The 27,500-nt window shown below is 44.7% G+C and overlaps 1 protein-coding gene across 2 annotated transcripts in view; it reads left to right on the top strand.

Annotated features, from left to right (window-relative positions):
* Trhn (tryptophan hydroxylase) overlaps window positions 1-27,500 on the top strand; it is a 41,575-nt gene that overhangs the window by 8,083 nt on the left and 5,992 nt on the right. For both annotated transcript variants that reach the window (XM_053796053.2, XM_053796052.2), the window contains exons 3-9: window positions 12,146-12,313; window positions 13,030-13,240; window positions 13,695-13,795; window positions 15,984-16,051; window positions 16,648-16,698; window positions 24,062-24,160; window positions 25,888-25,934. In XM_053796053.2, the coding sequence (XP_053652028.2) occupies window positions 12,146-12,313; window positions 13,030-13,240; window positions 13,695-13,795; window positions 15,984-16,051; window positions 16,648-16,698; window positions 24,062-24,160; window positions 25,888-25,934 (745 nt within the window). The remainder of the gene's footprint in view (window positions 1-12,145; window positions 12,314-13,029; window positions 13,241-13,694; window positions 13,796-15,983; window positions 16,052-16,647; window positions 16,699-24,061; window positions 24,161-25,887; window positions 25,935-27,500) is intronic.

A 27,500-nucleotide genomic window follows, 5' to 3' on the forward strand; every position in this document is an offset into this window, starting at 1 on the left:
GTCCACCACGCAGTTTTAAATATACGTGGTCAAGAGTTGCATTTGTCTAGTGATACACTGAATCTAGAGAGGACAATCATTAATAGGCCAAGGCTCAACTAATTATTAAATCTCAAGAAAATCACTAACCTTCATAAGGAAAATTGAATAACCCAGCCTATTACACTGCAAATAAGAACATGAACATAAGTCATATGGATGTAAAGCGACGGACTTGGAACACAGCACCAGCGAGAGATCTCTGCAAGCCACTATTATAACTTGATATAAACCATCATAAAAATACCTTAACAGATTATAATACTTCTCAGTATTTTTAACGAGCATCTTAGAGTAGAGTTACGCAAGATTAATGTTGGTGCAACACTTGCATGTACATCATCACCTCTGCCACACCTGACCCATTACTTCACACCTGTACAAGCTGGGTCCCTCAACACTCTCACACAGCTTTCCACCACACAACCTTAACCAACCTTCAACACTCACAACTTTGCACCACACAACCTTAACCAACCTTCAACACACACAACTTTCCACCACACAACCTTAACCAACCTTCAACACTTACAACTTTCCACCACACAACCTTAACCAACCTTCAACACTTACAACTTTCCACCACACAACCTTAACCAACCTTCAACACTCACAACTTTCCACCACACAACCTTAACCAACCTTCAACACTCATAACTTTCCACCACACAACCTTAACCAACCTTCAACACTCACACACAGCTTTCCACCACACAACCTTAACCAACCTTCAACACTCACAACTTTCCACCACACTCTTGTAACACTCTCAGCGCCCTTAATAAAGAAAAATACAACTCACACAAAAACATCTTAGATAAAATAATAAAAACGGAACATGAATAAAACAAAACACAAATATTAATACACTTAATTAAAATATCCAGCATCATTCTAATATATTGTAAATAAAAATGTAAAGAATATCACCGATAAATAACAAAAAGGCACAATACCGTGGCTGGAACGATACACAAGAAACCCGCACACAAAAGAGAGAAGCCCACGACGACGCTTCGGTCCGACTTGGACCGACTTGGACTTTGTGAATGGTCCAAGTCGGACCGAAACGCCGTCCCTTCAATATCACCGATACCTGGAGTTTACCTGGAGAGGGTTTCGGGGGTCATCTCCCCCCTGGCTCGGTCTGAGACCAGGCCTAAAAGTTTTACATTTAGTGTATCTGAAGATGTTTCTTGACAACTAAATACCAGTGTTACTTAAGCCAACATCAAAACACATTCAGTTAGTCCACATGGCTTCAAACATGACATGCAGTTATTCTCTCCACAGACTAGTTACTCTTATCGTCTGGTTCTTTTGTTTGAGAAAAAGACGAATATACAGTCAAAATGCTCCATAGAATTTTTGACTTTCAAGAATTTTTCTACTCTGGGAGCCCGACCTGGACTAGGCCGGGAAGCCTGGTCATGGACCTGGCCGCGGGGCGTTGATCCCCGGAATACCTGGTCAACCAGGCTGCTACTGCTGATGGCCAGTGGCCTATATATCCATCACAGCCTGGTTGATCTGGCACCTGGTGATGATACTTGTCCAGTTTCCCCTTGAAAAACTTGTCTCAGCAGTGCTTCTAATATCTTAAGGTAAGATGTTGAATAGTCTTGAGCAACGGATGTTGATACAATGTTCTCTTACTGTGCCCACCGCACCCCTGCTTTTCACTGGGTAATTTTGCTCTTCATCCCATTTCTCTCACTCCAGTATGTTGTTAAGGCAGTGTAAAGGTTTAGAACAGACAAGTAAAGTCTCTAGGTACAATAATGTCAGCTGACTATCTTTTAAAGACCACAATAAAACAAATGCTGAGAGGGAAAGAAAACGACAAGGTTTATCTGGAGTTGTTTCCGGAGGTCACCGCCCCCGAGGCCCAGTACCAGACCAGGCCTCCTGGTTGCTAGCCTGATCAATCAAGCTGTTTGTGCCCACCCGCACCGCAATCCAAGACAGCCAGTGGTCTGTTGGTGATCCATCTCATGCATGAAGGAAGGCGCTGAAGAGTTGTGATCTCTTAACATTTACTGAGTTCTCTCTGTGTACTCACCATTTCCCTGCTTCTCACTGGAAGTATCCTGCACCGTCTACCACGCCTATAGTGGGTAATAATGTCGATATGCAAAACAAGAGAAATGCGTAATACCAATGATATCACTATTCAAATCACATGATAGCGTCGTTGAGAGAAGATGAGATAACAGAACTGGGGAAAAACCAAGTAAATCATCCACACAGAACAAAGCGTTTAAACTACTGAAAACACTCAAGGAACTAGACGTTTACTCTATGGAAAGGCGAGAGATATGTTGTATATAATATACCTGTAACAGATACTGGAGAGACTAGTCCCATATCTGCACACTACAATAACAATGTACTGCTATAACAACATTTGCTAGTCTTTCTTTTGAAATGTCTTAAACTGAAATCGCCCAGCAACAAAATATTTGAAGCTAGAAATTGAAGATTTTAACAGATTATGAAGCTGTCGCTAGCTAGTTCATGTGGAATAACCTGTAGTCGATTTCGCGAGTGATGGTTCCTGGGGTCTCGGTGTCAGACCAGGTCTGGCAGAGGAGGAGGATGACTGGTATAATCCTTGGTAATTGATACCGATAAACTAGTTTAAAAAGATACAGGAGTAAATACTATGACATATCAGAAGACGTTTCGGACCTGTGACCTTGATTACTTCTAAGTAGGGGCGTCTCTGGTACACTGAAAGAAAACGCAACAAGTGTCCGGGGCCCAGGGCTGTTCAACAGTCTCCCACCAGCAATAAGGGGCACTAACAACAGACCCCTGGCTGTCTTCCAGAGGGAGCCAGACAGACACCCAAAGTCGGCGCCGGACCAGCCGGGCTGCGGCTCGCACGCCGGACCGCGCGCGGCCAGCAGCAACAGCCCCGCTAACTAGGCCCTGTGTGTGTGTGTGTGTGTGTGTGTGTGTGTGTGTGTGTGTGTGTGTGTGTGTGTGCCTACAGTCTGAATTTGATATGAAGCATTTGTCGATACTCCTATGATCCTCCTTTTCTTCCTCGTCTTCTTCTTCTTCTCCATCTTCTCCTTTCTCTTTTGCTTCGACGGCAGATCAAGTCTACAAAAATTCTTGTTGAATGACTCTCACTAGTTTACCGCTCCACGTATTACATCCCAAACATAACAACAACAACAACAACAACAACAACAACAACAACAACAACAATAATAATAATAATAATAATAATAATAATAATAATGATAATAATAATAATAAAAGAAATAATAACAATAATAATAATAATAATAATAATAATAATAATAATAATAATAATAATAATAATAATATTAATAATAATAATAATAATAATAATAATAATAATAATAATAATAATAATAATAATAATAATAATAATAATACAAATAATGACTACAACTACAACAATAATAATTATAATAATATAATAATAATAGTATTATTATTAATTATTATTATTATTTTATTCGTGGAATGCGCTAAACCCACAGGGATCAATAAAATGGGCAGACAAGGACTAAAGTGGTTACAAAAGAAAGACTAATGGGTGATTTTTGTGGTAAAGACAAGTGGATGGTTAGGTGGACCTGATGGTGGACCTGATGGTGGACCTGATGGTGGACCTGATGGTGGGACTGACTGAGTGATCCAGCTTTGTCAGAGTAATTGGCACTTGAGTGAGTGAGTGAGTGAGAGAGTGAGTGAGTGAGTGAGTGAGTGTGTGAGTGAGAGAGTGAGTGAGCGAGTGAGTGTGTGAGAGAGAGAGAGAGAGAGTGAGTGTGTGAGTGAGTGAGTGTGTGAGTGAGCGAGTGAGTGAGTGTGTGAGTGTGGTGGTGGTGAGTGGTGAGTGAGGTGAGGGTGTGTGTGAGGAGGAGAGAGAGAGAGAGAGAGAGAGAGAGAGAGAGAGAGAGAGAGACAGAGAGAGAGAGAGAGAGAGAGAGAGAGAGAGAGAGAGAGAGACAGAGAGAGAGAGAGAGAGAGAGAGAGAGAGAGAGAGAGAGAGAGAGAGAGAGAGAGAGAGAAGGAGCTTATCTGGCTTCTGAGTTTGTTGTGTTTTTGTTAGTGATATCGGCAGATGTGAAGTCCTGAGTGGCAGGGTGGGTGGCAGGGTGGGTGGTGGCAAGGGTGGGTGGCAATGGTGGGTGGCAGGGTGGGTGGTTGAAGGGTGGGTGGCAAGGGTGGGTGGTAAGGGTGGGTGGCAAGGGGTGGGTGGCAGGGGTGGGTGTTAAGGGTGGGTGCAAGGGTGGGAAGGTGGGAAGGGTGGGGTAAGGGCTGGGTGGCAAGGGTGGGTGGCAAGGGTGGGGGTAAGGGTGGGTGGCAGGGTGGGTGGCAAGGGTGGGAGGTGGTAGGGTGGGTGGCAAGGGTGGGTGGAAAGGGTGGGTGGCAAGGGTGGGTGCTAAGGGTGGGTGAGGGTGGGAGTGAAGGGTGGGTGGCAGGGTGGGTGGCAAGGGTGGGGTAAGGGCTGGGTGGTAGGGTAGGGGGTAAGGGTGGGTGGCATGGGTAGGGGGGTAAGGGTGGGTGGGTGAGGGTAGGGGAAGGGTGGGTGGCAAGGGTGGGTGGCAAGGGTGGGTGGGGGTGGGTGGCAAGGGTGGGTTGCAAGGGTGGGGAGTAAGGCTGGGTGCTGGGTGGGTGGGTGTGGCAGGGTGGGTGCAAGGGTGGGTGGCAAGGGTGGGTGCAAGGGTGGGAGTGGGAGTAGGCTGGGTGGCAAGGGTGGGTGGAGGTGGCAAGGGTGGGGTGGATGGGCCAAGGGTAGGGAGTAAGGGTAGGGTGGGCAAGGGTAGGGGGTAAGGGTAAGGGTGGGTGGGTAGGGTAGGGGTAGGGTGGGTGGGTGGGTAAGGGGTGGGAGTGGGGTGGGTGGCAAGGGTGGGGGAGTAAGGGGTGGGGTGGCAGGGAGTGGGTGGCAAGAGTGGGGGCAAGGGGTGGGTGGCAAGAGTGGGAGCAAGAGTGGGGGCAAGGGTGGGAGTGGCAAGAATGGGTGGCAGGTTGGGTGGCGGGTGGGTGGTAAGGGTGGGTGGTAAGGGTGGGGGTAGGGTGGGAGTGGGCAGGGTGGGTGGCAAGGGTGGGGGGTAAGGGTGGAGGGTGGCTGAGTGGGTGGCAGTTGGGTGGCAAGGGTGGGTGGGGTAAGGGTGGGTGGCAAGGGTGGGTGGGTAAGGGTGGGTGGCAGGGTGGGTGGTAAGGGTGGGTGGCAAGGGTGGGGGATAAGGGTGGGTGGCAAGAGTGGGAGGCAGGTTGGGTGGCAAGGGTGGGTGGCAGGGTGGGTGGAAAGGGTGGGTGGCAAGGGTGGGGGGTAGGGTGGGGGGTGGCAGAGTGGGTGGCAGGTTGGGTGGAAGTGGGGTGGGTGGAAGGGTGGGTGGCAAGGGTGGGTGGCAAGGGTGGGTGGCAGGGTGGGGGGTGGAAAGGGTGGGTGGAGGGTGGAGGATAAGGGTGGGTGGCAAGAGTGGGAGGCAGGTTGGGTGGCAAGGGTGGGTGGCAAGGGTGGGTGGCAAGGGTGGAGGGTAAGGGTGGGTGGCAAGAGTGGGTGGCAGGTTGGGTGGCAAGGGTGGGTGACAGGTTGAGTGGCAGGCTGAGTGGCCGGCTGAGTGACAGGTTTAGTGGCAGGTTGAGTGACAGGTTGAGTGGCAGGTTGTGTGGCAGGGTGGGTGGCAGGGAGTGTGGCAGGGTGGGTGGCAGGGTGGGTGGCAGGGTGGGTGGGCAGGGTGGGTGGTGGGTGAGTGGCAGGGTGGGTGGCAGGGTGGTGGCAGGGTGGGGTGGCAGGGTGGGTGGATGGGTGGCAGGGTGGGTCCAGGGTGGGTGGCAGGGTGGGTGGCGGGGTGGGTGGCAGGGTGGGTGGCAGGGATGGGTGGTGGGTGGCAGGGAGGGTGGGTGGCAGGGTGGGTGGCAGGGTGGGTGGCAGGGTGGGTGGCGGGGAGGGTGGGTGGCAGGGGTGGGTGGCAGGGTCAGGGTGGGTAATGGGCAGGGTGGTCGTCTGTAAATGCCCACCTAAAGCCCTCTTCTACATCAGTGGAATTCAAACGTCATCAATATTTCGGACACAACTCGCCCATATATTGCAAAGAATAATAACAATAATAATAATAATAATAATAATAATAATAATAATAATAATAATAATAATAATAATAATAATAATAATAATAATAATAATAATAATAACAATAATAATAATAATGATAATAATAATAATAATAATAATAATAATAATAATAATAATAATAATAATAATAATAAATATCTGGGTACAGGTAGGCAAAAATTCTGTAAGAATTATTCATATATAAACATTATTATTATTATTATTATTATTATTATTATTATACTGAATGATATATTCAGAACGTGACTCATAGCTATGAACATCACTTACAGTGTATATACACTGAGAGATGTGTATGTCTCTCAGTGTATATAAACTTTTAAACCCAATCCTCCATGGGTTCCTAAGCCACTAAACCCTATCCTCCATGGGTTCCTAAGCCACTAAACCCTATCCTCCATGGGTTCCTAAGCCACTAAACCCTATCCTCCATGGGTTCCTAAGCCACTAAACCCTATCCTCCATGGGTTCCTAAGCCACTAAACCCTATCCTCCATGGGTTCCTAAGCCACTAAACCCAATCTTCCATGGGTTCCTAAGCCACTAAACCCAATCTTCCATGGGTTCCTATGCCACTAAACCCAATCCTCCATGGGTTCCTAAGCCACTAAACCCAATCTTCCATGGGTTCCTATGCCACTAAACCCTATCCTCCATGGGTTCCTAAGACACTAAGCCCAATCTTCCATGGGTTCCTATGCCACTAAATCCAATCCTCCACGAGTACCTAAACCACTAATCTCAATCCTCCATGGGTTCCTAAGCCACTAAACTCAATCCTCCATGGGTTCCTAAGCCACTAAACCCAATCCTCCATGGGTTCCTAAACCACTAATCTCAATCCTCCATGGGTTCCTAAGCCACTAAACTCAATCCTCCATGGGTTCCTAAGCCACTAAACCCAATCCTCCCTGGGTTCCTAAGTCACTGGGCCCAATCCTCCATATGTTCCTAAGCCACTAAACCCAATACTCCATGGGTTCCTAAGCCACTAAACCCAATCTTCTATGGGTTCCCATGCCACTAAACCCAATCCTCCACGGGTACCTAAACCAATAATCTCAATCCTCCATAGGTTCCTAAGATACTAAACCCAATCCTCCATGGGTTCCTAAGCCACTAAACCCAATCCTTTTCGGGTTCCTAAGCCACTAAACTTAATCCTCCATGGGTTCCTAAGCCACTAAACCCAATCCTCCATGGGTTCCTAAGCCACTAAACCCAATCCTCCATGGGATCCTAAGCCACTGAGCCCAATTCTCCATATGTTCCTAAGCCACTAAACCCAATACTCCATGAGTTCCTAAGCCACTAAACCCAATCCTCCATGGGTTCCTAATCCACTAAACCCAATCCTCCATGGGTTCCTAAGTCACTAAACCCAATCCTCCATGGGTTCCTAAGCCACTAAACCCAATCCTCCATGGGTTCCTAAGCCACTAAACCCAATCCTCCATGGGTTCCTAAGCCACTAAACCCAATCCTCCATGGGTTCCTATGCCACTAAACCCAATCCTCCATGGGTTCCTAAGCCACTAAACCCAATCCTCCATGGGTTCCTAAGCCACTAAATTTACCCAATCCTCCATGGGTTCCTAAGCCACTAAACCCAATCCTCCATGGGTTCCTATGCCACTAAACCCAATCCTCCATGGGTTCCTAAGCCACTAAACCCAATCCTCCATGGGTTCCTAAGCCACTAAACCCAATCCTCCATGGGTTCCTATGCCACTAAACCCAATCCTCCATGGGTTCCTAAGCCACTAAACCCAATCCTCCATGGGTTCCTAAGCCACTAAACCCAATCCTCCATGGGTTCCTAAGCCACTAAACTCAATCCTCCATGGGTTCCTATGTCACTAAACCCATTCCTCCATGGGTTACTAAGCCACTAAACCCAATCCTCCATGGGTTCCTATGCCACTAAACCCAATCCTCCATGGGTTCCTAAGCCACTAAACCCAATCCTCCATGGGTTCCTAAGCCACTAAACCCAATCCTCCATGGGTTCCTAAGCCACTAAACCCAATCCTCCATGGGTTCCTAAGCCACTAAACCCAATCCTCCATGGGTTCCTATGCCACTAAACCCAATCCTCCATTGGTTCCTATGCCATTAAACCCAATCCTGCATGGGTTCCTATGCCACTAAACCCAATCCTCCATGGGTTCCTATGCCACTAAACCCAATCCTCCATGGGTTCCTATGCCACTAAACCCAATCCTCCATGGGTTCCTATGCCACTAAACCCAGGCCCCTCAACTCCAACAACCAACAAGAGAAAGAGATTCAATTAAAAACATTGAACACCACACTTAAAAGTATTTAATCCACTTAGACCACAGACATAGAGGATCGAATCCCTTCTTTCCTGATCCCATCCTTTATTCTTTGATGTTAACATGGGTGACGCTGGGAGAAGAAGGAAGGGATGATAATAGGGAGTAGGGGGAATAATAAAGTGATGGGAGAGAGAGAGAGAGAGAGAGAGAGAGAGAGAGAGAGAGAGAGAGAGAGAGAGAGAGAGGGAGGGAGAGAGAGAGAGAGGGAGAGGGGGGGGGAACTAGTAAATGGTAATGGTGATTATTGTTAATATTATTATTAATATTATTATTAGTAGTAGTAGCATCATCATAATTATTATTGTAAAGTAAAAGGACACAAGTGCAACTAATGTGACATTTATTGTGGCAACGTTTCGCTCTCCAGGAGCTTTATCAAGCCATTACAAACAATACATGGACACAGAGGGTACATGACTTAAGAAATCGTAATGACACGATTGCAAATAAACCATACCCCCGGCCGGGATTGAACCCGCGGTCATAGAGTCTCAAAACTCCAGCCCGTCGTGCAATCGTGTCATTACGATTTCTTAAGTCATGTTGACGGCAGTGAAGGGACTTGAGCTAGAGTTCGTCACGGCCACGCTAGCTGGAGATTCGTCTGTAAAAACTTGCATTTGTGGTCACAGAGGTGCCTGTGCTAACTTTCCTATGGTGTAGAAATATACCTAGTTGGATGAATCTTATTGTGGCTAGCTGGTCTAGTGGCTAGCGCGACGGGCTGGAGTTTTGAGACTCTATGACCGCGGGTTCAATCCCGGCCGGGGGTATGGTTTACACAGAGGGTATATAAAGGCTCAGAGTGAGGTGCAATACTAGTGTTAGTAGTAGTAGTAGTAGTAGTAGTGGTAGTAGTAGTAGTAGTAGTAGTAGTAGTAGTAGTAATAGTAGTAGTAGTAGTAGTAGTAGTAGCAGTAGTAGTAGCAGTAGTAGTAGTAGTAGTAGTAGTAGTAGTAGCAGTAGTAGTAGCAGTAGTAGTAGTAGTAGTAGTAGTAGTAATAATAATACAATATGTTAGAACAATTAACTTGTACATGAGTAAAATGATATAAAAGCTATTACTAGGGAAACATAAAAATATAGACAAATACATCTATTGAAGGCTGGATAGAGAAGGTCTGTTTCAGTGTTCACTCTCTGTAATGTGTTTTGTGTAGTATAACAGGAGAGACTATGTGATGGCAGGGTTTACTGTTTTCAGGAGGATTCTTGCTTAGACTTCGGAGATGGTGAAACTGCCGTTGTTTTGTTTAATTGTATTCGAAACAGCGATCAGTGCTGATTCAAGACACTTGCGTCTACGGAAATTAGTTTCTTTGATCACTAGTTGGGCGTCCCTGAACTTCATGAGATGATTGGTGGAATTTCGGTGTTGTACACAGGCGTTGTTTAAGTTGTCGTTCCTACATGCGTAAATGTGTTCATTGAGGCGGGTGTCGAGGTTTCTTGCTGTTTCACCTACGTAAATCTTGTCACAGCCTCCACAGGGTATAGTGTAAACTCCTGCGTTGACTGGTTCGTGGTGCTTGGGTTTTGTTCTGGTTAGATCCTTAATCGAACAACAACAACAACAACAACAACAACAACAACAACAACAACAACAACAACAACAACATAATAATAATAATAATAATAATAATAATAATAATAATAATAATAACAACAATAACAATCAACAGAAGAGAGAGAAACTGTTTAACAGACAGACAATAGACAGGGACTTACGTCTCTGTTGTCTGTCAGGAACTGTATAGGAGTTGCAGGGCCAATCCTGTTAACGGGAGAGTGGCTCCGTTGGGGCGGGTGGGGTTTAACAGGCGTCGGGGAGAAGGGGAGAGTGGAGGGGAGGGGGAATAAGGGAGTAAGGGGAGGCAGTGGGGAGAGGAGTGATGTATGAGTGGGGAGGCTGGTGGAGTGGGAGATAGAGAGGGAGAAGGGATTGATGGATGGTGAGGGAGGGGGTAGATAGAGGGAAGTAAGGAAGGAAGGAAGGAAGGAAGGAAGGTGCTGCTGCTGTTGCTGCTTTTGTTGATGCTGGTAGGTTGGTTAATGAGGTTTAAAGTCTATCTACTACACGAGGGTCATTAAGGCTGGTTGTCACCTGTACACTAACAGTCAAGGATAACAATAACAGCAACAGTAATAATAATAATAATAATAATAATAATAATAATAATAATAATAATAATAATAATAATCCCCCAGCAGTAATAAAGTAAGATAGTCAGATAATAAAGGCAGGTAATGGTAGTGACCATCACAGACTCGTCAAGACTCGAGATTGGAAAGAATTTACGATCCATATTTCTTCAATGGCTGCTCTCCCTGGTGACTGTTGCAATACTGCGAGACTTTACGATACTCTGCCCTTGGTGCCGGTGAAGTGCTCTTGATCCCAGGACTTGGAGCTACCCTCATGCAAGCGAGTCTATTGTGATCTTCGGAAAACTCAGTTCTGAATATACTCTCTCTGCTTTCTGAAGGGAACCAATCACGACGCTGGACTATTATCACCGACCAATGAAAATGCACACACGGCATGTGTTTACTTTCCATAACACTCTGCGGCCAATCACAATTCAGGGTTATTGAATGGGCGACCAATGAGAAGTAGTTCAGGACTGGAGATTGTTTACTTATGGTTGAAGTTACGGTTGTGTCCTAAGTTGTTTGAGCAATCTTGTCGGTCCACCGCAGTATGATAAATATTCTTGATGTTTGTTCGTGTGTTTGATTATAAGTTGTTGCTGTTATGTAACAGATTTTCATCAGATTGTCTTAATGCTGTTTCCAGCCTGGTCTAGGCTGGCCTGGTCTGACCTGGCCTGGTCTAACCTGGCCTGGTCTATATTGGTTTGGTCTAGGTTTGTCTGGTCTGTGTTGGTCTGGTCTAGGATGGTCTGGTCTAGATTGGTTTGGTCTACGTTGGTTTGGCCTAGGTTGGTCTGGCCTAGGTTGGTCTGGCCTAGGTTGGTCTGGCCTAGGTGGGTCTGGCCTAGGCTGGTCTGGCCTAGGCTGGTCTAGCTGCCACTCCAGCATCCATACAATTATTAAGATATTAAAATTAAAGGAAGAGTGTCAGGGCATCCTCTCCTTAAACATCTCTGGTCCAGAGATGTGTTCCAGGTCTCTTCCTCCTCTTACTACTGCTACTACTACTACTTCTACTGCCACTACTACTGCTGCTACTGCCACTGCTACTACTTCTACTACTACTACTACTACTACTACTACTACTACTACTACCACCACTACTACTACTACTACTACTACTACTACTACTACTACTACTACTACTACTACTCACTGAAATCACTTCTCAAAGTATTCAGAATAGAAATGTTTATAGAGTTTAAACGCTACGTAGCGCGGTATTTCTTCACCAATAGGATGATAGAACACTGAATGATATCGATGAGGGACTGGTGAAATTGATTTCCATACAGAGTTTAAAGACTGGGTCGACCCAAGGCACTGCGAAACAACAACGATAGTTGGCCACTTGTCAAAATATGTCTCGTTCGCTTCATCTTCACTCCACTGTGTAATAAATAGTTGGCCACTTGCTAAAATGTGTCTCGCTCGTGTCATCTTCACTCCACTGTGCAATAAACCGCTAATATATCTCCTCTGTCAGCTTCAGAAGGCTGCCAGGACTCAGAAACCTTCTGTTAAACCCACTTCAGCTTCAGCATCAGCACTGGAAAGCACCTCAGAGGAAGTGTACCAGCCCTCACACAACTCTGTGGTCTTTAACCTCAAGAACCAAGTAGGAGGCCTTGCCAAGGCTCTTGAAGTCTTCCAGGTGAGCTTAACAGAATATCTTAGACAGGTACGTCAGTAAGAAGGGATGGATTGATGAATTAGACATTTGTTCATTAATTAGGAGTCTTTATTATTCAATTCTAAGCTCAATAATAACCCACATGTAGACAGAAATTTGGGAGATTAATTGATCTGTATATTTCGACACCTTCTGGGATTCTCTTTATCTGCTGAAGAGGATCCCAGAATGGAGTCAAAATAGACAGCTTCATTAATCTCCTGTGTTTGTCTCCATGTGGGTTATTACTGAGTACTGTCAAATGTTTTTTACACCGTAGTTATCCATACAATTCGACATGTCACAGTTTCTATTTTTCTCGTTTTTTTTTTCTTCGTTGGTACTCTCCCGGCCCGGGTCTTTTCCAAGTAGTGGTGACCCGGCCTTGGCTCCCTATCTGGGGAGTATCTCGAGACTTAAGTCTTCCATGGGAGGAGGTACAAGTGCCCTCTCATCTTTGGGACCAACTGTCCCCAGGTCTAGCCACAGTCCCCGCCCTCACGGGGCTCGTAGGGAGAAGCTAGGCCTCTGGTCTGCCATCTGCCCCGCCCCTTCTCATTGTTGCTAACAGTTTTTGATGTGTTAAGAGAGTTTGACTGGTAGATAGGGAGTGAAGAGGGGAGGTACCCTTGTAAGTCATGTTACACACCTGGTTCACCCTGTTACACACCTGGTCCACCTTGCTACGTACCCTGCAGGACCGGGGCATCAACGTGGTCCACATTGAGAGTCGTAAGTCCCGCCGTCGCAACTCGGAGTACGAGATCATGGTAGACATCGAGTGCGACAACTCTAAGATGGACGACCTGACGCGACTCCTGCAGCGACAGCTGTCGTGTCTGAGTCTACACGACTACGACAAGGGTGAGGACTTCCCACCGCCCACGCCCGTGAGTCAGGAGAGCTTCGGTGAGTCAGTGTGGCTGGGTGAGGTTGTTTAAGTCAATCATGTGACGTAAGAAAACTTTAGTGAGACAGTCATGTGAACTAAGAAAGCTTTTGGTGAATGAGTCATGTAAAGCAACAAAACTCCTCAAAACTCTACATAAATTATATGCAGTGATCACTTACTTTCCCATTACCAGAACCATAGAACATATATATAGTCCTCACAATAAACAGAAGACTGTGTTGGGAGTCGAACCGTAGTGTTGGCAGGTAGTAAGTCCACCACTCTACCACTGAACCACTCTTCTGTATGCCAGTTAACAGTCTTCCACTTAAAAATACCTGGAATTCATAGCACTAACAGAGCGTTTGTAGCAATACTTTTTTCACTTAGATATAGTCTTGCATAGGCCAGTAGACCTAGTGTAGTGCTCCTCTATTTTGTATTTCTGTGCGTGAGTGTCCTCTTCTGCAGATTTGAGCGACATGTGTCCCTGGTTCCCACGCAAGATCAGTGACCTGGACAACTTTCAGAAAGTACTTATGTATGGTTCTGACCTGGACGCTGACCATCCTGTGAGTATCACACACACACACACACACACACACACACACACACACACACACACACACACACACACACACACACACACACACACACACACACACACACACACACACACACACACACACGCACGCACGCACATACACACACACACACACACACACACACACACACACACACACATACACACACACACACACACACACACACACACACACACACACACACACACACACGCACGCACGCACATACACACACACACACACACACACACACACACACACACACACACACGCACACACACACACACACACACACACACACACACACACACACACACACACACACACACACGCACACACACACACACACACACACACACACACACACACACACACACACACACACACACACACACACACACACACACACACGCACACACACACGCACACACACACACACACACACACACACACACACACACACACACACACACACCCACACACACACACACACACACACACACACACACACACACACACACACACACACACACACACACACACACAGGTCAGAGTATAAGTATCTGTTGCTTACACACGAATTTACTATCTTTAAACACTATCTTTAACATTATCTTTAATACTATTTTAACACTATCTTTAGCACTATCTTTAACATTATATTTAACACTATTTTAACACTATCTTAAACACTATCTTTAACACTATCTTTAATTACTCATATTCACTAATTATGCTCAACTTCATTACGTTGCTAATTTAACCAACAAGTAAATTAACTCCTGTGTGTGTCTCACTATTTTTCACTATCAAAATTTCTCATTATTTATTTTAATTTCTCACCATTTTTTACTATTTCTCTTCATTTCTCACCATTTCTCATCATTTTTGCCTATTTCTTATTGGTTCTCACAATTTCTCACTATATTTATTACTATTTCTCACTGTCATTATTTCTCACCATTTCACACTATTCTCACTATTCTCCCAGTATTCCTCACTATTTTCTAGATATTTTTTCACCATTTCTCACTCTATTTCTCCCTCTGTTTACTCAGTGGTGATATTGGTTTTCTCAGTGGGTCTCAGTTCCCAAACTTTCAACTGTAATGAGTTACGTCGCTTGATTTCACCAGGTGTCTTGATGCTGGGAGGGGCTCTTGATCCAAGGGCTCCTCCCAGCATCAAGACACCTCGCTTTACCCCTCTTTTGTGGGGGCTAGTAACCCAGGATAAGCCAATTAAAGCCAATGGCTGGCTGGCTTGTTTTCATTTGTGGATGTTTATTGCTCTCCCCCAGGATGCCACCCACACCAGGTACCTACTTATTGTTAGGTGAACAGGGACAGCAGCTGTAAGGTGACTAACACTCAGGTACCTAGTTATTGCTAAGTGAATAGTGTCAGTAGGTAAGCGTAACTAACACCAAGGTACTTACTGCTAGGTGAACAGTGACAGCAGGTGTAAGGTGACTAACACCCAGGTACCTACTTACTGCCAGATGAATGTTGTCAGTCTTACTTTACAAATCAAACAGTCGTAAGTCACAAGTAGTCGCGTAGTAAATCTGAAGTCGTAAGTCTTCCTATCTATCGAAACAACGTTAATATCCACCAAGGAAACGTCAAATAATTGGCCATATAATGTGGTGTGACGGGGTGGAAGAGAAGTCCAGCAACTGACACAAAGCGGCTTACTAAACCTTTGATGCGAAGTTAGAGTTCTTCAATGGTACTGATTAACCTAGGGCAGAGTCCTTGTTGGGGGATGTCCTTGGTGGGGGATGTCCTTGTTGGGGGAAGTCCTTGGTGGGGGATGTCCTTGTTGGGGGATGTTCTTGGTAAGGGATGTTCTTGGTAAGGGATGTCCTTGTGGGGGATGTCCTTGGTGGGGGATGTTTTTGGCGGGGAAAGTCCTTGGTGGGGATGTTCTTGGTGGGGGATGACCTTGGTGGGGGAAGTCCTTGTTGGGGGAAGCTTTTGGTGGAGTAAGTTCTTGATGGGGATGTTCTTGGTGGGGGATGTCCTTGTGGGGGATGTCCTTGACGGGGGATGTATTTGATGGGGGAGGTATAATAACAGTGTCCGTGAATTAGCATATTACATTCTACAGTTGGTGTGAGTGTATGTAGAAGTCTTCTTCTGGACACAATAAGAACACTGTTGTCTTCTGGCAGGGCTTCAAAGATCCAGTTTACAGAAAGAGAAGACATTACTTCTACGATCTGGCTATGAACTACAAGTTGTGAGTATTATGTATTAATATGTCAACATGACTCACGAAATCGTAATGACACGATTGCAAACAAACCATACCACGGGCGGGATTGAACCTGCGGTCAGAGAGTCTCAAAACTCCAGACCGTCGCGCTAGCCACTGGACCAGCTAGCTAGCTGGTCCAGTGGCTAACGCGACGGTTCAATCCCGCCCGTGGTATGGTTTGTTGCATACACTCTTCTTGCCGAATAAGGCAAGAAGAGTGTTGCTATTTTGCTTACTAAAAATTGCAAGTTTTACCTGTTCGGAACGACATATATATATGATCATTAATATCTCTATAATCATTCTTGTGGGTTTAATTATTCTCAAAATTATTTTGAAGAATGATAACAAATTTGCTTCTGTAAACCTGTGTTTTTTAAGTTGGTAATACTTAGTGTATTTTATTTTAATATTTGAGGATAATTATAGGGGATTAGAGGCAAGTTATAGAGGGTTGGAGTATAATGCTGTGTTTCTCACCGTGATGCTGTGTTTCTCTGCGTGATGCTGTGTTTCTCTGCGTGATGCTGTGTTTCTCACCGGGATGCTGTGCTTCTCACCATGATGCTGTGGAACAGTGGGCAAGACATACCCAGAGTGGAGTACACGGCGGAGGAGATAAGTACCTGGTGAGTGTGTGTGGTTTCAAGGATCGAGTCACAGCTCCTGGCCCCGTCTCTTCGTTGGTTGGTACTAGGTCCATTCTCTCCCTGCTCTAAATACCGTGAGTGTGTGTGTATGTGTGTGTGTATGTGTGTGTGTGTGTGTGTGTGTGTATGTGTGTGTGTGTGTGTGTGTGTGTGTGTGTGTGTGTGTGTGTGTGTGTGTGTGTGTGTGTGTGTGTGTGTGTGTGTGTGTGTGTATGTGTGTGTGTGTATGTGTGTGTGTGTGTGTGTGTGTGTGTGTGTGTGTGTGTGTGTGTGTGTGTGTGTGTGAGTGTGTGTGTGTGTGTGTGTGTGTGTATGTGTGTGTGTGTATGTGTGTGTGTGTGTGTGTGTGTGTGTGTGTGTGTGTGTGTGTGTGTGTGTATGTGTGTGTGTGTGTGTGTATATGTGTGTGTGTGTCAAGTCCTGGAATATGCAGTGCACCCAACCCTTCCTCTCCTGCTCGGTTTCAGCTGTCTTGGGTTAGAATTCAGGCAACCTCGTGAGACGTGCTTTACCATCTCTAAAACTCTGATGGCTGTTGTTTATGATCTCTCTCCTTCCAGGTGCTCCATCTCTCACCTCCTGATTATCCTCTCCATCACGTTACGTAGTGTATATGTCAGTGACACTGGTCTGTAGTTTAAGAGCCACGTAAGTACCCCCGTCTTCTAAATAAAATATTCATTTTCCCACTATAATCTACCTTGTCCATAATTACCATCACATTTACTGTGTCTGTTTCGTAAATTGACGTCCAGGATCTTTACTCTGTATTTAACTTAACAAATCTTTGAGGACGATTGTGTTGTAGATGTCTGACTTTGTTAAGTTATACCATGAATTAAGGAAAGATCCTGGACTTCACCTTACGAAACAGACACAGTAAATGTGCTGGTAATTATGGACAAGGTGGATTATAGTGGGAAAATGAATGTTATTTAGAAGACGGGGGAACTTACGTGGCTCTTAATGCTGCCTGTCAGCCCATCTTACTAAATAGTCGGACTGTAGTGTTCGTCAAGAGAGACTGAAGAAATAGGGGTGAAGAGATGAAAAGGAGAGATAAAGAGGTAGAAAGAGACGATGAAGCAGAGATAAGAAAGAGATGAGGGAGAAGAGACAAGGAGGAAAGCAGTAAAAAAAAAATAGAAATCTTTGAAGTCGTCAAAAGTTAAGGAATGAGAAATGAAGAAACAATTGGAAGACTTCTGAAGACAGGAGCGAGTTTGGTGCCAATAATTAATTTAAGGCGGCCATTTTGGTCTCCGAGGAGGTAGGAGGAGGTAGAAGGGGGTAGGAGGAGGTAGGAGGAGGTAGGAGGAGTTAGGAGGAGGTAGGAGGAGGTAGGAGGAGGTAGGAGGAGGAGGAGGAGGATGTAGGAGGAGGGAGGAGGAGGTAGGAAGAGGTAGGAAGAGGTAGGAGGAGGTAGGAGGAGGTAGGAGGAGGGAGGAGGAGGAGGAGGAGGTAGGAGGAGGTAGGAGAAGGTAGGGGGAGGTAGGAGGAGGTAGGAGAAGGTAGGAGGAGGTAGGAGAAGGTAGGAGGAGGTAGGAAGAGGTAGGAGGAGGTAGGAAGAGGTAGGAGGAGGTAGGAGGAGGTAGGAGGAGGTAGGAAGAGGTAGGAGGAGGTAGGAGGAGGTAGGAGGAGGTAGGAGGAGATATGAGGAGGTAAGAGGAGGTAGGAGGAGGTAGGAGGAGGTAGGAGGAGGTAGGAGGAGGTAGAATAAGGAGGAGGAGGTAGGAGGAGGTAGGAGGAGGTAGGAGGAGGTAGAATAAGGAGGAGGAGGTAGGAGGAGGTAGGAGGAGGTAGGAGGAGGTAGGAGGAGGTAGGAGGAGGTAGGAGGAGGTAGGAGGAGGTAGGAGGAGGAGGAGGAGGAGGAGGAGGTAGGAGGAGGTAGGAGGAGGTAGGAGGGGGTAGGAGGAGGTAGGAGGAGGTAGGAGGAGGTAAGAGGAGGTAGGAGGAGAAGGAGGAGGAGGAGGAGGAGGTAGGAGGAGGTAGGAGGAGGTAGGAGGAGGTAGGCGGAGGTAGGTGGAGGTAGGAGGAGGTAGGAGGAGGTAGGTGGACAAGGAGGAGGTAGGAGGAGGTAGGAGGAGGAGGAGAAGGAGGTAGGAGGAGGTAGGAGGAGGTAGGAGGAGGAGGAGGAGGTAGGAGGAGGTAGGAGGAGGAGGAGGAGGAGGTAGGAGGAGGTAGGAGGAGGTAGGAGGAGTAGGAGGAGGTAGGAGGAGGTAGGAGGAGGTAGGAGGAGGTAGGAGGAGGTAGGAGGAGGTAGGAGGAGGTAGGAGGAGGTAGGAGGAGGTAGGAGGAGGACGTCGAGTGAGAAATTATCTTACTCCTAAGAGAATGATTAATTGTGTTTCATGATGTTGTGAGGAGTGAGAGACTGTGAGTGAGAGACTGTGAGTGAGAGACTGTGAGTGAGAGAGATACATTACTGTGAGTGAGAGAGATACATTACTGTGAGTGAGAGAGATACATTACTGTGAGTGAGAGAGATACATCACTGTGAGTGAGAGAGATACATCACTGTGAGTGAGAGAGATACATTACTGTGAGTGAGAGAGATACATCACTGTGAGTGAGAGAGATACATCACTGTGAGTGAGAGAGATACATCACTGTGAGTGAGAGAGATACATCACTGTGAGTGAGAGAGATACATCACTGTGAGTGAGAGAGATACATCACTGTGAGTGAGAGAGATACATTACTGTGAGTGAGAGAGATACATTACTGTGAGTGAGAGAGATACATTACTGTGAGTGAGAGAGATACATTACTGTGAGTGAGAGAGATACATTACTGTGAGTGAGAGAGATACATTTCTGTGAGTGAGAGAGATACATTACTGTGAGTGAGAGAGATACATTACTGTGAGTGAGAGAGATACATTACCGTGAGTGAGAGAGATACATTACTGTGAGTGAGAGAGATACATCACTGTGAGTGAGAGAGATACATTACTGTGAGTGAGAGAGATACATTACTGTGAGTGAGAGAGATACATTACTGTGAGTGAGAGAGATACATTACTGTGAGTGAGAGAGATACATTACTGTGAGTGAGAGAGATACATTACTGTGAGTGAGAGAGATACATTACTGTGAGTGAGAGAGATACATTACTGTGAGTGAGAGAGATACATTACTGTGAGTGAGAGAGATACATCACTGTGAGTGAGAGAGATACATCACTGTGAGTGAGAGAGATACATCACTGTGAGTGAGAGAGATACATTACTGTGAGTGAGAGAGATACATCACTGTGAGTGAGAGAGATACATCACTGTGAGTGAGAGAGATACATCACTGTGAGTGAGAGAGATACATTACTGTGAGTGAGAGAGATACATTACTGTGAGTGAGAGAGATACATTACTGTGAGTGAGAGAGATACATTACTGTGAGTGAGAGAGATACATTACTGTGAGTGAGAGAGATACATTACTGTGAGTGAGAGAGATACATTACTGTGAGTGAGAGAGATACATTACTGTGAGTGAGAGAGATACATCACTGTGAGTGAGAGAGATACATCACTGTGAGTGAGAGAGATACATCACTGTGAGTGAGAGAGATACATTACTGTGAGTGAGAGAGATACATAACTGTGAGTGAGAGAGATACATCACTGTGAGTGAGAGAGATACATCACTGTGAGTGAGAGAGATACATCACTGTGAGTGAGAGAGATACATCACTGTGAGTGAGAGAGATACATCACTGTGAGTGAGAGAGATACATTACTGTGAGTGAGAGAGATACATTACTGTTAGTGAGAGAGATACATCACTGTGAGTGAGAGAGATACATTACTGTTAGTGAGAGAGATACATCACTGTTAGTGAGAGAGATACATCACTGTGAGTGAGAGAGATACATCACTGTGAGTGAGAGAGATACAGCACTGTGAGTGAGAGAGATACATCACTGTGAGTGAGAGAGATACATTACTGTTAGTGAGAGAGATACATCACTGTGAGTGAGAGAGATATATTACTGTGAGTGAGAGAGATACATCACTGTGAGTGAGAGAGATACATCACTGTGAGTGAGAGAGATATATTACTGTGAGTGAGAGAGATACATCACTGTGAGTGAGAGAGATACATTACTGTTAGTGAGAGAGATACATTACTGTTAGTGAGAGAGATACATTACTGTTAGTGAGAGAGATACATCACTGTGAGTGAGAGAGATACATCACTGTGAGTGAGAGAGATACATCATTGTGAGTGAGAGAGATACATCACTGTGAGTGAGAGAGATACATCACTGTGAGTGAGAGAGATATATTACTGTGAGTGAGAGAGATACATCACTGTGAGTGAGAGAGATACATTACTGTTAGTGAGAGAGATACATTACTGTTAGTGAGAGAGATACATTACTGTTAGTGAGAGAGATACATCACTGTGAGTGAGAGAGATACATCACTGTGAGTGAGAGAGATACATCACTGTGAGTGAGAGAGATACATCACTGTGAGTGAGAGAGATACATCACTGTGAGTGAGAGAGATACATCACTGTGAGTGAGAGAGATACATCACTGTGAGTGAGAGAGATACATTACAGTTAGTGAGAGAGATACATTACTGTTAGTGAGAGAGATACATTACTGTTAGTGAGAGAGATACATTACTGTGAGTGAGAGAGATACATTACTGTGAGTGAGAGAGATACATCACTGTGAGTGAGAGAGATACATTACTGTGAGTGAGAGAGATACATTACTGTGAGTGAGAGAGATACATTACTGTGAGTGAGAGAGATACATTACTGTGAGTGAGAGAGATACATTACTGTTAGTGAGAGAGATACATTACTGTGAGTGAGAGAGATACATTACTGTGAGTGAGAGAGATACACTACTGTGAGTGAGAGAGATACATTACTGTGAGTGAGAGAGATACATTACTGTGAGTGAGAGAGATACATTACTGTGAGTGAGAGAGATACATTTCTGTGAGTGAGAGAGATACATTACTGTGAGTGAGAGAGATACACTACTGTGAGTGAGAGAGATACATTACTGTTAGTGAGAGAGATACATTACTGTGAGTGAGAGAGATACATTACTGTGAGTGAGAGAGATACATTACTGTGAGTGAGATAGATACATTACTGTGAGCGAGAGAGATACATTACTGTGAGTGAGAGAGATACATTACTGTTAGTGAGAGAGATACATTACTGTGAGTGAGAGAGATACATTACTGTGAGTGAGAGAGATACATTACTGTGAGTGAGATAGATACATTACTGTGAGCGAGAGAGATACATTACTGTGAGTGAGAGAGATACATTACTGTGAGTGAGAGAGATACATTACTGTGAGTGAGAGAGATACACTACTGTGAGTGAGATAGATACATTACTGTGAGCGAGAGAGATACATTACTGTGAGTGAGAGAGATACATTACTGTGAGTGAGAGAGATACATCACTGTGAGTGAGAGAGATACATTACTGTGAGTGAGAGAGATACATTACTGTGAGTGAGAGAGATACACTACTGTGAGTGAGAGAGATACATCACTGTGAGTGAGAGAGATACATTACTGTGAGCGAGAGAGATACATTACTGTGAGTGAGAGAGATACATTACTGTGAGTGAGAGAGATACATTACTGTGAGTGAGAGAGATACATTACTGTGAGTGAGATAGATACATTACTGTGAGCGAGAGAGATACATCACTGTGAGTGAGAAAGATACATTACTGTGAGTGAGAGAGATACATTACTGTGAGTGAGAGAGATATATTACTGTGAGTGAGAGAGATACATTACTGTGAGTGAGAGAGATACATTACTGTGAGTGAGATAGATACATTACTGTGAGCGAGAGAGATACATCACTGTGAGTGAGAGAGATACATTACTGTGAGTGAGAGAGATACATTACTGTGAGTGAGAGAGATACATTACTGTGAGCGAGAGAGATACATTACTGTGAGTGAGAGAGGTACATTACTGTGAGTGAGAGAGATACATTACTGTGAGTGAGAGAGATACATTACTGTGAGCGAGAGAGATACATTACTGTGAGTGAGAGAGATACATTACTGTGAGCGAGAGAGATACATTACTGTGAGTGAGAGAGATACATTACTGTGAGTGAGAGAGATACATTACTGTGAGCGAGAGAGATACATTACTGTGAGTGAGAGAGATACATCACTGTGAGTGAGAGAGATACATTACTGTGAGTGAGAGAGATACATTACTGTTAGTGAGAGAGATACATTACTGTGAGTGAGAGAGATACATTACTGTGAGCGAGAGAGATACATTACTGTTAGTGAGAGAGATACATTACTGTGAGTGAGAGAGATACATTACTGTGAGTGAGAGAGATACACTACTGTGAGTGAGAGAGATACACTACTGTGAGTGAGAGAGATACATTACTGTGAGTGAGAGAGATACATTACTGTGAGTGAGAGAGATACACTACTGTGAGTGAGAGAGATACGTTACTGTTAGTGAGAGAGATACATTACTGTGAGTGAGAGAGATACATTACTGTGAGTGAGAGAGATACATTACTGTGAGTGAGAGAGATACACTACTGTGAGTGAGAGAGATACGTTACTGTTAGTGAGAGAGATACATTACTGTTAGTGAGAGAGATACATTACTGTGAGTGAGAGAGATACATTACTGTGAGTGAGAGAGATACACTACTGTGAGTGAGAGAGATACGTTACTGTTAGTGAGAGAGATACATTACTGTTAGTGAGAGAGATACATTACTGTGAGTGAGAGAGATACATTACTGTGAGTGAGAGAGATACACTACTGTGAGTGAGAGAGATACGTTACTGTTAGTGAGAGAGGTACATTACTGTGACGCAACAGAAGCAGTTCTTGTGAGGTTTCTCAATGAGAAATAAGTTGATGAATAAAGACATGTGTGGAACACGTCGGTATCTTTATTGTGGAGAAAATAAAGATATCCAGGTTTTGCGTTTGTTTGATTTAGTTAAGTTGATGTTTTGTCTTGTGATTGACTCTCCTGTCATCAATGATATTTTTTTTACAGGAATTCAAGTATTTCTATGAGAAAAAGATTTTTGAGAATGAGGTTATATGTTATGTGTGTGAACTCATCTAAATGTGGTTGCAAGGGTCGAGTCACAGCTTCTGGTCTCTTCTCTTTACTGGCCGCTACTAAGTCACTCTTTCTGCACCATGAGCTTTATCATACCTGTATGTGTGTGTGTGTGTGTGTGTGTGTGTGTGTGTGTGTGTGTGTGTGTGTGTGTGTGTGTGTGTGTGTGTGTGTGTGTGTGTGTGTGTGTTCACGTGATGCACACTAACCAAGGGTGTGGGGTGTACTCCACAGGCGTACTATCTTCAGAGAACTGTTCCGGCTGTACCCAGCACACGCCTGTAAGGAATACAACAGCAACTGGCCCAACCTCGTCAAATATTGCGGCTACAGGTGAGCTATGTGCAATAGTCGAGGACGAGAGATAAAAGGTTCAAAATAACCACAGGGAGAGTTGAATGATAGCTCCAGGCCTTTCATGTTGCAATCAACACATCATCAGGACCTTCCAATGGTGCAGAAATAGAGCAGGAAATGCAGGCAGACTCTTTCAAGGAAACGACTCCTGATGATGTGTTGCCTGCAATACGAAAGACCTAGAACTATCATTCAACTTCCTGTGGGGTTATTTGGGGTTTGTGTGTGTGTGTGTGTGTGTGTGTGTGTGTGTGTGTGTGTGTGTGTGTGTGTGTGTGTGTGTGTGTGTGTGTGTGTGTGTGTGTGTGTGTGTGTGTGTCTCACCTAATTGTACTCACCTAATTGTGGTTGCAGGGGTCGAGACTCAGCTCCTGGCCCCGCCTCTTCACTGATCGCTACTGGATCCTCTCTCTCTCTGCTTCCTGAGCTTTGTCATACCTCTTCTTAAAACTATGTATGGTTCCTGCCTCCACTACTTCACTTGCTAGGCTATTCCACTTGCTTACAACTCTATGACTGAAGAAATACTTCCTAACGTCCCTGTGACTCGTCTGAGTCTTCAGCTTCCAGTTGTGACCCCTTGTCCCTGTGTCCCCTCTCTGGAACATCCTATCTCTGTCCACCTTGTCTATTCCCCGCAGTATCTTGTATGTCGTTATCATGTCTCCCCTGACCCTTCTGTCCTCCAGTGTCGTCAGTCCGATTTCCCTTAACCTTTCCTCGTACGACATTCCCTTGAGCTCTGGGACTAGCCTTGTTGCAAACCTTTGTACTTTCTCTAACTTCTTGACGTGCTTGACCAGGTGTGGGTTCCAGACTGGTGCTGCATACTCCAGTATGGGTCTAACATACACAGTGTACAGTGTCTTGAACGATTCCTTATTAAGGTATCGGAACGCTATTCTCAGGTTTGCCAGGCGCCCGTATGCTGCAGCGGTTATTTGGTTGATGTGTGCCTCCGGTGATGTGCTCGGTGTTATGGTCACCCCAAGGTCTTTCTCCCTGAGTGAGGTCTGTAGTCTTTGTCCACCTAGCCTATATTCTGTCTGCGGTCTTCTTTGCCCCTCCCCAATCTTCATGACTTTGCATTTGGCTGGATTGAATTCGAGGAGCCAGTTACTGGACCACATGTCCAGCCTCTCCAGGTCTCTTTGCAGTCCTGCCTCATCCTCGTCCGATTTAATTCTTCTCATCAACTTCACGTCATCTGCGAACAGGGACACTTCAGAGTCTATTCCTTCCATCATGTCGTTCACATATATCAAAAATAGCACTGGTCCTAGAACTGACCCCTGTGGGACCCCGCTCGTAACAGGCGCCCACTGTGATACCTCTTCACGTACCATGACTCGTTGCTGCCTCCCTGTCAGGTATTCCCTTATCCATTGCAGTGCCCTTCCTTTTACGTGTGCCTGATCCTCCAGCTTCTGCACTAATCTCTTGTGGGGAACTGTGTCAAAGGCCTTCCTGCAGTCTAGGAAAATGCAATCTACCCAACCCTCTCTCTCGTGTCTTACTTCTGTTACCTTGTCATAAAACTCCAGGAGGTTTGTGTGTGTGTGTGTGTGTGTGTGTGTGTGTGTGTGTGTGTGTGTGTGTGTGTGTGTGTGTGTGTGTGTGTGTGTGTGTGTTATTTTTGTACTGAATTATAAATTAAAAATACATGTTGTATTAATAAACTGTATGAAGTGTCTCCCTGACAGAGAGGACAACATACCACAACTGGCAGACATCGACAAGTACCTCAAGCGTGAGTCTTTATCGTTATTGACTTTATTAGTATCCTGGGGAGGCAGGAATCACCTTTGTGATGCTCGAACCTCCGTCCCTCCATCACAGCTCGGCTATTAAAGCAGACCCGACCGTGGAACTTTCCTTAGCCCACTGGGCTATGTCCACGATCAGACTACCCCGTAAGGGTTTAGACCTTTCCCCACGAATATAATAACCAAAACAAATACAATTCGTCGTGTTGCTGCGTACACGAATAACTCCGCGTTTACGAAAGCGTGGGACACTAATGCCGATGTTTAAACCAGACTAGAACCATTAACAAGTCACAACGAAGTGAGATGGGAAGAAGGCCACTATATATACATATATATTGAGAGAGGTGGGGGAAAGGAGCCACAATTCACATCTCTCTCTATCTTCCACATCTCTGTATTTAACTTCGCTCTATATTTCTCACTTTAAACGAACGTGGATAACAAACTGTTCTTAATGTAAGGAGACGAAGGTTCGAGCCCACAGTTATCCCTTCTTGATATTCAAATCTGTGTAGCAGATTAAACATTCTTGCAAAAGCAGACGTGTAGGATCTTGCTATTCTCTAGGATTCTTGGGGATTAATAGAGATTCTATAGGATTTTACAGGATTAAAAATTATTCTATTTAATTCTTGGGAATTAAAGATTTTTATTGGATTTTGTGCGATTCTATAGGATTCTGTGTGATTCTATAGGATTATGTGCGACTCTATAGAATTCTGTGCGATTCTATAGGATTCTCTGTGATTCTATAGGATTCTGTGTGATTCTGTAGGATTCTGTGAGATTCCATAGGATTCTGTGTCATTCTATAGAATTCTGTGAGGTTCTCTTGGATTCTGTGCGATTCTATATTATTCCGTGTGACTCTATAGTATTCTGTGTGATTCTATAGGATTCTGTGTGATTCCATAAGATTCTGTGTGATTCTGTAAGATTATATGTGATTCTATAGGATTCTGTGTGATTCTATTGGACTGTGTGATTCTATAGGATTTTGTGTGATTCTAGAGGAATCTGTGTGATTCTATAGAATTCTGTGTGGTTCCATAGGATTCTGTGTGATTCTGTAGGATTCTGTGTGATTCTATTGGATTCTGTGTGATTCTATTGGATTATGTGAGATTCTATAGGATTCTGTGTGATTCTATAGGTTTCTGTGTGATTCTATAGGATTCTGTGTGATTCTATTGGATTCTGTGTGATTTTGTAGGATTCTGTGTGATTTTGTAGGATTCTGTGTGATTCTATAGGATTCTGTGTGATTTTATTGGATTCTGTGTGATTTTGTAGGATTCTGTGTGATTCTATTGGATTCTGTGTGATTCTATTGGATTATGTGAGATTCTATAGGATTCTGTGTGATTCTATATGTTTCTGTGTGATTCTATAGGATTCTGTGTGATTCTATGGGATTATGTGCCATTCTATAGGATTCTGTGTGATTCTAGAGGATTCTGTGTGATTCTAGAGGACTCTGTGTGATTCTAGAGGATTCTGTGTTATTATATTGGATTCTGTGTGATTTTGTAGGATTATGTGTGATT

Source organism: Cherax quadricarinatus, chromosome 77 (genome assembly GCF_038502225.1).
Source record: "Cherax quadricarinatus isolate ZL_2023a chromosome 77, ASM3850222v1, whole genome shotgun sequence".
NCBI classification, from domain to species: domain Eukaryota; kingdom Metazoa; phylum Arthropoda; class Malacostraca; order Decapoda; family Parastacidae; genus Cherax; species Cherax quadricarinatus.